This window comes from Bos mutus, chromosome 7 (assembly GCF_027580195.1).
Source record: "Bos mutus isolate GX-2022 chromosome 7, NWIPB_WYAK_1.1, whole genome shotgun sequence".
In the NCBI taxonomy this organism is placed as follows: domain Eukaryota; kingdom Metazoa; phylum Chordata; class Mammalia; order Artiodactyla; family Bovidae; genus Bos; species Bos mutus.
In genome coordinates, this window is record NC_091623.1 from 94,048,923 (window position 1) to 94,061,852 (window position 12,930).

Genomic DNA, 12,930 nt, shown 5'->3' on the forward strand with positions numbered 1-12,930 from the left:
GCAGTAGTTGGCACATGACCGTTTGAGGCACAGATGGGACAGTTCTTGGGTCTTTGGTGCCAGGGTTAAGCTCATTTTGAATTTATGCCGTATTAGCATGTAAACCTGCCACATTGACATTTAAATGTCCTCTTTAGCAGCGTAAGCTCCCTGAAGTGATAACTCTAACTTCGATAGAAGAGGGAAGAAAAGCAGCAGGAAAAGTGAAACTGCATGAGTTCTACAAAAGCATGTTGGAGTCATATAATGAAAAAGCAGATTTTTTTTTTATTATGATGTTTCTCCATATTTGGCATTGCTGTAAATGGCTAACTAACATTTACTGCCAATTCAGTACAAATGTGTGGTTTGGTAATACCAGAACAGCAAATTTAAATGAAAAATAAAAGTTAAACATTTCCACACAAGATTTTACAGTCTGACATTTCACTGCGTAGGTAAAAAGACACTTTTTTTTTAAACTACATATTATTATTCAGCATGAATAAAAAACTACAACTTTTATTTTTTAAACAGGAGTCACTGGTTTTAATTTTTACACATTTTAAAATTACTGTGATAAAAAATAATGAAAAAGCTTCTTAATAATGCCATACACAGTATAATATAGATTTGTCCCCATTATATAGCATTTGTTTAATATACAAAATAGAATATTGACACACTTGAATCTATATGTAGTTAAGCAAGTTATTTGAGGAGGGTATTTTCATACAGCCTTTCGTCAGAAAATAAAATCCTTCTTTCAGGCATTTGCTAGAGAGAAGCTAATCCTTTCCCAAAAACCGGGTCACTAATCCTTGGTGGACCAGGCTGACTGACCATAGTCTGGAAAACGATAAACTTCCATTCCAAGTGGTTAACATGTCCTCCTTCCACTCTTAGTTTCTCTTCTAATTCTCAAACCAGGCACAGAAAAACACATTCATATACAGCTGCAGTCCTTTCAGTGATCTAGCAAGATCAAAATCTTACTGAGGGCTGTCTGTCACAGTTCTTAACTTTTGACAGATCAAAGTATAATAATGATGTCCATTCCATGGTGATGTAGTTTTAGGATATTTAACAGAGAACTAAAACGATAAGACTTAATGATAACTGGTTGTATTGGTAGATATGTAAAATTGGAGTTGCTCATTCTCCCATTCCTCAATTCTGAAGTGAGCCTGGCTTTCCTTTATATATGTATCCAGAGCTCATCCTATGCTAAATACAAAGTTCTTCATAGACACTAATCATATGTTTTCCTTTTGCTGTGTTATTTTTTTTTCCCCCAGGAGAAGGCAGGTGCACTTCTAGGTTCCCCTCACATAGTTTTAGACAATTGGGTATAAATATATATCCCCAAAACACTTGTCTTGTATCCTATAGCAAGACCTAAAAACACAGAGAGGGTCCCTTTTTCCACCAGTAATTAAAAATACTTTTCAGGATTTGTTGTGACTCATCTATGCATGTCACCTGTCACTAAAGTTACTATACACTTTTATAGTTTGGGATGGCAACATACCAGATATATAGAAAATGAAGCTCCTTTCAGATAGCACCATAGCTTTCTTCACTTAAGTCCATAATTACACTCACACACAATTAAGGTAAATTTCTTCTTTCCTACATTTTCTAAAAGGTCACGGCTTCTTTTTCCATTTAATGTACAGCTTCCTATAGTTTCATGAATGTCAGTCCATTTCCTTTTAACAACAAAGTGCACTTGTCTTTATTCATTGAGCTCGATTTTTTGGGAGCCAAGGTTGTTGGGGCTAAAATTAAGATTAATGTGTGGTACGCCTTCTGATTTTAACCAGATAATACTCTATAAATGATTAATAATTTATCTTTCAGAAGCTCTTTTTGAAACTTAACACTATCACTGATAATATTCAAGCAGTATTTCTTAGGCACCAAAAATTTCACATCCAGCTGGGTTACAAATCATTTTAAAATACTTTGAGATCAATTTAAAGAATTACAAAAGGAGTATTCCCTTTTTAGAGAGCATTCAAAAAGCAAATGATTACATTTTTATTAAATAACCTCCAAATACTGAAAAATAACAACATTCAAAAAGCATTCAAAGAAAACATAAACATGTCCTCATTTTATTAGGAAATGAACTCTTATAGTATAGAAAGGAATTAGTGTATTATTGGCAGCCTATGAGATTCTGCACTATTTACATATTGCTGGTACCTCTATGCATATTATTGCCAAACTGTTAAACTGTTGGGGAGGCTGTATGTGATGGTGCCTGTAAGTGTGTAAGCACCACCTTTCTGTCCTGTTAACACACTTTAGCGCAAGGGGAGATTTAGTAAACTAAACCTGTGCAGACAGACGCACTGTTGGAATGAAGAGGGTGGTCATTCTGGGAGGCAGAGGATTACTTCCTCTCCAATCTGAATGGGAGAGAGCCTCAATAACCTTCATGGTGCACAGGGCCAGTCTCCAATTCTCTCTTCCTCTAGAGCAAACCTGTTTGAGACCATTGCTGCCTGTATGAATGCTTGCACACGTTATAAATCATATAGGTTATCCATCAACATTTCTTTGACCCCTACAAAAAATATATAACATGTCATGATAAAACAATCTCATCTAAAAATCATTCTTATTTTACACTATACAAGCTATTTTACAATCATTTTAATAAATTGCATGTAAAGCTGCAGTAGCCCTTCCCTTCCCAGATTAGTGAATACCAATATGATATATATCTGAAACTATAACTAAATATAAAAATATATTAGAAGTTTCATATTTTTAATATTAGATTTTCCATTTTCTATTACACAAATAATTTGGCCACCTTGAATAGAAATCGGATTTCTTGTGGCTTAGTAAATGTAAGTTTTGAGTTTACAGAAAGTTGGTAAGGTGCACACAGAAAGGGCTACTACAGCTTCTATCTTGTTTAAAATGATAATTCTCAACAGTGAGAAGGAGAAATTCACGTGACTTTCATTGAACTCTATGGCACACATAAGGCTGTGAGGGATGTATAGTTTTATGAACATGGAAGTCTGACATACAGTTCTAAATCAGAAAAATCAGTAGCTGAGCTTTCCTGTATCCCCAGGAAAGAAAGACCAATTGGTGACAAATGGGAATGTGAAAATGGGTGTCTAGCCACTTTTGCCATATTAGAGATTTTTGGGAGGGGGTAAAGTTTAGTGGGAGGAATTACTTGGACTGGTTAAAAACACTCAATTGTGTTTCAGCTGGTTATCTGGAATTATAACTTTTAGGAAGTTTTACAAACTACAGCAGAAGGTCCTGAAAGACAGTTTACCACCTTTCTTCCCATCTAACCATTGCAGAGATAGGTAGGGCATTAGGTACAAACAGGGCCTCTTGATAGTTTTTTTTTTTTTTTTTTTAGTCTTTTGCAATCCACGGTTTACCCAGCAGGTTACTGGACTAGGTGCTCTACACCAGTTAGGACGGTTAATTTGCACAATCTATATAATTCTCCACTGAAGCAAATATATACAAAATGTGAGCTTTTTTGACAAGAAAACTGGAGATTTGAGTCAATTTTTGTGGTCTTCTGATAGCTAACTGCCATCAGGTTAGAAGCACCGACCCATTTTCACACAGAAGATTAATGTTTAGAGTTCAATTAGGAAAGCTATGAACTAGCTGCCCATCTTAAACAGCTGTACAATAACTTGAATACAAAAATTATGTAAGAAAAAATGAGCAAGCGTAGTTCACTGAATATAAAGGAAATTGTTAAAACCAGACAGTAATAGCTATAAAAGGCACAACTTCCCTTTTCTGATATACACTTGTAAACTTTGTTTCAGGTTTCCATGCATAAATCAAAAAAATGCTATCCTAGCTAAACAGGGGAAATATACCAACAAAAAGTCTAAAAAATTTTGTCCAGCCAACTGTGAAAAGTATGAGCAGAAAGTTTATCACACAGACTTCGGGCACTGGTGGTTTAGGTGCCATCCTTCTCTGAAAGTGGAGCTTATACACCCACGTTATTGGCTCTAATTTCGGGGATCCACCAACTCTCACTTTCTACGTTGCCCATCACTGAAAAGTGACAGCTCAACTGCTTCTGTTGCCAAGTCTTGGCCCTCTTTAAACCACATGTAGTGCATATTCAAAACAAAAACAAAATCCAGACAAAAACAAAAAAGTAAAACTGCTACAGGACAGATTGATAGTTTGTACAATAAAAGCTATAAATTCAACCTTCTTTAAGGCAACCTTTCTTATTAAGGCAGTCACTTTTGATGAAACAGAAGTTTTTTGATATTTCCACTTGAATATTTTGGTATCTGATTGGTGATGATTTCAGCTAACATCTCTGGGAATTCAATACTCATAGTCTTATCCAAAAATGTTTGGAAGCAATAGTTAAGAAGATTTTCAACCACCTGCAAGAGAAGATACAGTGATGATCAGTCTTAAGAACTTAGCAGTAGAGACATCTCATGCTTGTTTTGCCCCTCCCCCCCCCACACACTTTTTTTAAAATTTCTGACCTGGAATATACCAATCTGCTGGAATTGCCCGGGTAAGAAAGAAGTTTACTTAAATAAAATGAGCACTTGGTTACCAAAGACATTTTGAATTTCTTAAATTGTATATAGAATTACATGGAATTGAGTGTTTCATGATGAATTGTGATACCACAGTATATGAAGGACACATTCAAACTTACTGGATAAATTCATACAGAAACAGGGAATTATACCTTTTAAAAAAAAGTGCCATTACATTATGTACTAGTATTTTGATGTTAGATGCATATGACTAGATGAAATGGTATTTCATAATTGACTTTAGGAGAACTGTGTGCCAAACTGAACTTCACAGTCTAAAATTAAACCATGACCAAAATCAATGAGTGGGGGGACCCCAAAACTATTGCTATATAATTATATACACTAATCAGGACATACTTTATGTCTCAGGAAATTCTTTTGATACTTGGATTTTTTGTTTGACACTTACATCATGCATGGAGTCCAAGAGTTTTGTCAGTTGATAAAACCGCTGCCAGTTCTGACTGGAGTTTCCTTCCCTCTTGACAATGGCTTTTCCTAGCTCTTTGATATAGGTCATTCTAATTTCATCAAATAGTTCTTGACTCTTCAAGCCTTCCTTGGGAACTAAAAGATTAATTGTAATAAAGAATTTTCTTGTGATAACTTTTCATACATACAAATAGGACATTTATCAGTAATAGATCATTTCATGTTTTACACTGTATTTAATGCACTCTTAAAATATAAGCATTTTGAAGGATTATGAAACTATAGCCACATGAGAATATGGGATAATAGAAAATTGGAGGATGTAACTTTGGGTTTATCATGTTGTTTCTCATCTGTAAATGGATCTAGTAAACACCTTCCTCCTTAGTTCACAAAGCTAGTTTGAAGACCAAACAAATAATACACTGATTGTCATTCTGCCCTTGAGTTTAATTCTAGTAAAGACATAGGTGGCTTCAACAGTAGTGTTTATTCCACCAATTACATCTTGGAATATCTGTGATATAACCAATTAGGACCTTAAAATCAGCATGCAGTACATTTTATTAATGTGTAAACATACTGAGTTGATATGATTCTAATCTAAAAACAAACTTGATTTTTTTATGTGGTTTATATGTATACTTTACTGGGGAGCAAATATCTGCCTTTCCTTATGTATAGAAATACAGAAAATACCTCATGGATCATAAAATTAGTATAAGAGTACTCTTCAGGAAACAATACTAGGAAGAAGGACTGTGAACAGAGGATTAAGATTAATCATAGTTTCACTTGGTCTTGCAGAGATTATGACTTGTGGATACTACATTTCTTAAAGTGTGCTCCAAGGAACTCTGGTTCTGTGTTAATAATGATTAGGGGGAAAAAGGATTTGATGATCAGAATTTAGCAAAACTAGATGTTTCAATACCAAGTTAGGCAGATTTTTGGATTTCAGGACTTCTTAGAGCTATAATTATGCACTCTCCAGGGATCCCATGGACTGGGGCCTGTCAGGTTCCCCTGTCTATGGAATTCTCCAGGCAAGAGTATTGGAGCGGGTTGCTATTCCCTTCTTCAGGGGATCTTCCCCACCCAGGGATTGAACCTGGGTCTCCCACATTGCAGGCAGATTCTTTACTGTGTGAGCTACCAGGGAAGCCCACTCTCCAAGGAGGGGGAACAAATCCTTTTCCAAACGTAAACTTCATTTCTACTGACATCTTAGAAAATGCTAGAACAGAGGAAAAGCAGTGTGTTTAGGATAAGTCTTTTTAATTCTTACTTGCCAGGTGGACTTCAGTATAACCTCCCTGAGCCCTTGTTTCCTACTCCTTTCTTCCTCAGTGAGTTAAATATATTTTTAAAAATTTATTTTTTAAATTTAGATGTAATTAGTGTGTAACACTATTAGTTTCAAGTGTACACATGATGATTCAGTATTTGTATATACTGCAGAATGATCACCACAGCAAGTCTAGGTAACATCCATCACTATAAATTGTTTCAAAACTTTATTTCTTGTGATGAAAGTTTTAAAGTTTACTGTTAGCAGTTTTCAGATATACAATATCATATTATTAACTATAGACACCATTACATCTCCATGACTGGAAGTTTGTACTCTCTAAACCCTTCACTCATTTCTCTCATCCCCCAACACCCCCACCCCCAAACACACAGACCTCTGGTATTTGTTAATTTGTACTCTGTATCCATGGGCTTTTGTTTTTAGATTACATGTACAAGTAAGATGTATGTGGTATTTGTCTTCTTTGACTGATTTCACTTAGCACAATGCCCTCAAGGTCCATCCATGTTGTTGCAAGTGGTGAAGTTTCATTTTTTTCTTATGGTTGAATAATATCTCATTGAATCATCCATCAGTGGACATTTAGGTTGTTTTCATATCTTGGCTATTATAAATTATTCTGCAGTGAACATGAGGGTGCACGTATCTTTTCCAGTTTATTTCTTTGTATTCTACGGTTAAATACCCCGAAGTGAAATTGCTGGGTCATATAGTAATTCTATTTTTAATTTGCTAAAGAACCTCCATACTGTTTTCTGTAGTGGCTGCACCAATTTAAATCCCCTAAAGAGTGCACAGAGGTCTTCTTTTTCTCCACACCTTTGCCAATACTTTTTGTCTTGGGATGTTTTTATTAATAGTCATCCTGATTGATGTTAAGGTGGTATTTCAGTGTACTGTTGATTTGCAAGCATTTCCCAGATGACTAATAATGTAAAGCACCTTCTTATATACATATTGATTATTTGTATGTCTTTGTGAGATACCTGTTCAGGTTCTAAGCCCATTCAAAAAATCCGGATATTAGTTCTTTTGCTGTTGAGTTGTATGAATTCTTTTATTTGTAGATATTAACCTCTTATCAGATACATGATTTGCAAATACTTCCTCTCATTTGGCAGATTACCCCTTCATTTTGTTGATGGTTCCCTTTGCTGTGTAGCTGTCTAGTTTGATATAGTCTCATTTGTTTACTTTTGTTGCCTTTGCTTTTGATGTCTGAGCCAAAAAATCAACCTCAAGACTGACATCAAGGAGCTTACTGCCTATATTTTCTTCTGGGACTTTTATGATTTCAGAACATATATTCAAGTCCATATGATCCATTTTGAGTTAACTTCTGTGTATGGTGTGAGATGGTAATCCAGTTTCATTCTCTTGGATCCAGTTTTCCCAACATCTTTATTGAAAAGACTGCCCTTTTCCCATTGTATATTGTTAGTTCCTTTGTCATTAATTCATTGATAATACATATATTGTGGGTTTACTTCTTGGCTCTCAGTTGTGTTCCAATAATCTATGTGAATGGGCCTGTGCCAGTACAGTACTGTTTGGATGACTACAGCTTTGTAATATAGTTTGAAACCAAGATGTAAGTTCAGCTTTGTTCTTTCTCAAGTTTGCTTTGGCTATTCTGGATTTTCTGTGCTTCCATACAAATTTTAGGAATATTTGTTCTATTTCTGTGACACATGCCATAGGAATTTTATAGAGATTGCACTCTATCTGTTGATTACTTTGAATAGTAAGGACATTTTGACACTATTAATTCTTCTAATCCATAAGCATGGACTGTCCATTTATTTTTTGTTTTCTTCAGTTTTGTTCATCAGTGTCTTACAGTTTTCATTGTGCAAGTCTTTTGCCTCTGTGGTTAAATTTATTCCTAGGTTTTTAAATTCTTTTTGATGCAGTTGTAAATGGAATTGTTTCCTTAATTTCCCTTACTGCTAGTTTGTTTGGAATGCATTGAGACGCAACAGATTTTTGTAAATTGAATTTGTATCCTGAAACTTTATTGAATTTACTAGCTCGAACAGTATTTTTTGATGTCATTTTTAGGGTTTCTCTATATAAAATCAGATCATTTGCAAACAGAGTTTTACTTCTTAAAAATGTTTTTTTCCTAATGGTTTTACTTCCAGTTAAACAGGCAGTAATAATTAGAATACTCAGGATGTGCCAACCCCAATTGGAATTTTTACTTCTTCCTTTTTGATTTGGATGCCTTTTCTTTCTCTTACTTAATTGGTCTGGCTAGAACTTGGTTGACTAGAAGTGGCTAGAGTGGGCATCTTTGCCTCATTCCTTATTTCAGAGGAAGAGCTTTCAGCTTTTCACTATTGAGTAATGATGTTAGCTGTGGGCTTGTCATATATGGCCTTTATTATGGTCAGGTACTATACCTGGTTTATTGATATTTTCTATCATAAATGGATGTTGAATTTTGTCAATGCGTTTTCTGCACTTAGATTTTTATCCTTCATTTGGTTAATGTAGTATATCACTCTTACTGGATTTTGATTAGGATTAGACCAAAAACAACATATGAAAATATTTTGATTCCATAAAGCAAACTTGATACCTTTAGGATATCAGTGTTAGTGCAAATGAAGGCCACTTACTCAGGAGTGTTAGACCTGTGTTCAGAGTGGGTTAATTTTTACACATTATTATATTACAGGTAATCTAGTTATTGCTGATTTTTAAAGTAATGATTTCTTATTAATAACTTTTTTCCCATGCTGGTTTTCCTCATTGTAAAAAGTAGGTGAGAAACCTATTCAGTATTTATATTTAGAAGACTTTCATCCATCCCAAGTTACCACAAATATTCCTTGGGATTTTTGCTTTATGTTGTTTGGGGCCATATATTCAGAATTATTTTTCTGGTGAGTAGAATGCTTTATGTAGTGAAATCTCTAAATATAGAACTGTTTTGGGGGGGGGCCTTAGTGTTTATTTTTATAGTAATATAGCTGCTTCAGATTGCTTTTGGGTAAAACAGTGGTCAGCAATGGCCCCTTCCTACCTGTAGCCTGTTTTTGTAAATAAAGTATCATTGGAACACAGCCACACCTGTACTCTTTGAGCATCATTCATGACCATGTTCATGTCACAAGGGGCAGAACTGAGTATCTCTGACAGAGATTGTATGCAACGCTGAAATCATTTACCATCTGGCCTTTTACAGAAAGTATGCCACAAAGGCCATATACTACACTATGCATAGTATATCCTTTTACCTCAGCTACTCAACATCCATATATATATATATATATCCTATAAATAGCAGAGTTGGATTGTTTTCTTAAAACTAGTCTTGCACTTTCTGTATATTTTTATCTTGGAGCATTTAGTCCATCTACATTTAATGAAATTGCTGATATATTTGAACTTACTTATTTGTACAATCAGTGTATTTGTTACTTCCTCCTATCATGCCTTTGTTTATGCTTCCCCTCCGCCCTCAACTTTCTCTCATTTCTTTTATTCTTTTGTTTTTTTCTTACCATGTTCTCCCCCAAAGTCCTCATGGTTTGATAATGTACTTTGTATACTCTTTAAGAAATTTAAACACTCATCTTTAACTTTTCAAAGGCTCCTTTTTTCTTCTTTGCCTATATGTAATTATTGTGTAGTTCTATTTTATAACTTCCCAAAGACATTATTACTGTTATTTTACAGTTAGTTTAAATGTATCTAAATATTTGCCACTTTCTTTATTCTGTTTTCCATCAAGATACTACTTTCCCGTAGCCTAGGTATATCCCTTAATATTACTTTACTGAGGATCTATGGTGGCAAATTCTCTTTTGACCTTCATTAAAAAAAAAAGACTATGTATATTAGGCCTTTCAAATTTAAAGTGATTGTTTGAGATATCTACATTAATCTCTACCATGTTTGTAACTTATCTATTCATTTTTCTTATTTCCTTTTTCTGCCTTTTCTAGTCTGAGTATTCATGTGATTCTGTTTCCTCTTGGTGTATCAATTATGACTTCCTTTAAAAGTTGTTTTTAGTGGCTGCCCTAGAATTTGAAATATACATTTATAACTAATCTACATCTTCTTTCAAATAACACTTCAGTATTTTTATAGGTACTGTAGGTACCTTAAAACCTCATCAGTGGATGTTGAATCTATCATGGGTGATCTTTTTCTTTTAACGGTAAATAGTTCACTCTACTACTTTCCTGCTTGCATGATTTCTAATGAGAATTCTAATGTAATTTATATCCTTCCTTTATAAGGAATGGTAAGCTGTTTTCCCCTCTGGCCTTTTCCTTTATTGTCTTTAGTTTTCTGTAGTTTTGAGTACAATATGCCTAGGTGCAGCTTTTTTGGTATTTATCTATCTTTCTGGATATTTTCTGAGCTTCCTGGATGTGTTTTGCTGTCTGTCATTAATTTTGGAAATTTATCAGCATTTATTGCTTCAAATATTTCTTCTCTTCCTTTTCCTATCTCTCTTAACTGAGATAGGAAGGTAAAGGGGACTGGAATTGCCTATTTGCCCTTTCCCCTAGGATAGAAAGGGGATCTTCTCTGATTTTCATCATTAGAATTTGATGGGGTTTCTCAAGGTAAACTGTGAACTGTGGGGGGGAACAGAGAACTGTGGGGGGGAACCCCTAAAGACTGGGTCTTCAGAGTTCTTATATAGTGAAGTGAAAGTCGCTCAGTCATGTCCGACTCTTTGTGACCCCATGGGCTATACAGTCCATGAAATTCTCCAGGCCAGAATACTGGAGTGGGTAGCTGTTCCCTTTTCCAGGGGATCTTCCCAACCGAGGGACTGAATCCAGGCCTCCTGCATTGTGGGTGGATTTTTTACCAGCTGAGCCACAAAGGAAGCCCAAGAAAACTGGAGTGGGTAACCTATGCCTTCTCTAGCAGATCTTCGTGACCCAGGAATCAAACCAGGGTCTTCTGCATTGCAGGGGGATTCTTTACCAACTGAACTATCAGAGAAGCCCTGATATCAGGGTTCTTAACACTCCAGCTATTCCTTACTTGGTCTTCAGAAATACATCAAAGATACCATAAGTGTTTCTGCATTACTGGGTCCAGTAGCTTCTGTTTCCAGGAAACTGATCTTGGCGGTGGTCCTCTGTATTTGCCTGTTTCTCCAGATTTTGATGTTAGTGGTTTGTCCTGTGACCTTACTTCTCAGATGGATCTTTAAAAAAGTTATTGTCAGTTTGCCTAGCTTTTTCTTATTTGTGAGGATGGGAGCAATAACTGCAAGTTGTTTAATTGTGAGAGTTTAAATTGGAAATCCACTCTCTTTTTTCAGTTTTTCTCCCCCCTTAGCTTTTTAAAAAAAAGTAGTTCACTTTCTTCAATTGCTGCTGTTCTGGAAAGTTTCCAGCCATTATCTCTTTGTATAGTATCTTTTCACCTTTCATCTTGGATCTTTGATTATAAGATGACCATATGAATGGGTTACTAATGTGTTGTTAATGATCTGCTAAGCTGGTCACCACTGGTTGCAGGAAGCTTTATTCATTTACATCATTGTGCTATGAATGAATGTTATGTTTCTTATGTTATTATGATGTGAAAAGAGTTGTGAAGTATTGTTTTAGACTTTCTCTCTCAATCATGCCTCTTATCTTTGTTCATACATATACACAAATGCACATTAAAAATGTATTCTGGCTAACGTCTTTAGATGTATATTTCAGTTTAAATGTCTCTACAAATATGTCTAATCTGCCTTTAGATCCATTTTTTTTTTTTTTTTCCCCCAATTGCACTTGTCTTTAAATTTACTGAATATACTAATTTACCAGTCTTGGCAACTACCCTCTAAGAGAAAGCTAGCTTCAAGTGCAGCTCTTCTCTTCAGGTACCTGCCTGCATGTAGTGTTAAATTCTTTAAGTTCAGCATATCTTAATGGAAGGTTAGGACAGTTCTAGTGTTCTGTCAGGGTAGCAGTCTAATTGTATCTTAAGATACATATTTTCATCCTTCTAAGCACCGCCCCCCCCTTTTTTTAAACCAAAAGGTTAGTATCTTGGCACTGACCTGTACCTGGATATTATCAACCCTAATGATTGATTATCAGAACTTTCCCTGTTTACTTCAACAGTATCAAGCTCACTGCTTTAACAAGGGTACTGTTACAGGTAACCTTAAAAAATTAGCTTTTTTAAAATGGGTTGTGGAAAATTTTCTTACTTTGGAATATCACTAATATTCCTTAAGTCCCATGACATTAAACAGCAAAAATAGTATGAAAGCATTAAGGTTGATGTGTGGTTTGGAAACACTTAAATAGATATAGTCATGTAGTCATGTAAGGGGCTTCCCTGGTGGCTCAGACAGCAAAGAATCTGCCTGTAATGTGGGAGGCCCGGGTTTGATCCCCGGGTAGGAAAGATTCCCTGGAGGAGGGCATGGCAACTCACTCCAGTATTCTTGCCTGGAGAATCCCCATGGACAGAGGAGCCTGGTGGGCTACAGACCAAGGGGTCAGTAAAGAGTTGGACACAACTGAGTGATAAAGCAGTCATGTACACCATCTGTAGATTATTTAGCCACTTTGAAACCACAGTTACTAATGGAATGAAGGCTTTAAAAAATTGGAACGCTATTTATATGAAAGAGGT

The 12,930-nt window shown here is 35.4% G+C and overlaps 1 protein-coding gene across 5 annotated transcripts in view; it reads right to left on the minus strand.

The window, feature by feature from the left end:
* Positions 1–247: 247 nt before the first annotated feature.
* The window catches only part of NR3C1 (nuclear receptor subfamily 3 group C member 1), a 119,793-nt gene continuing 107,110 nt past the window's right edge, over positions 248–12,930 (minus strand). For all 5 annotated transcript variants that reach the window (XM_070374551.1, XM_070374549.1, XM_070374550.1 and 2 more), the window contains 2 exons: positions 4,972–5,129; positions 248–4,391 (listed from right to left, as the gene is read on the minus strand). In XM_070374551.1, coding sequence (XP_070230652.1) covers positions 4,239–4,391; positions 4,972–5,129 — 311 coding nt within the window. In that variant the 3' untranslated portion in view covers positions 248–4,238. The remainder of the gene's footprint in view (positions 4,392–4,971; positions 5,130–12,930) is intronic.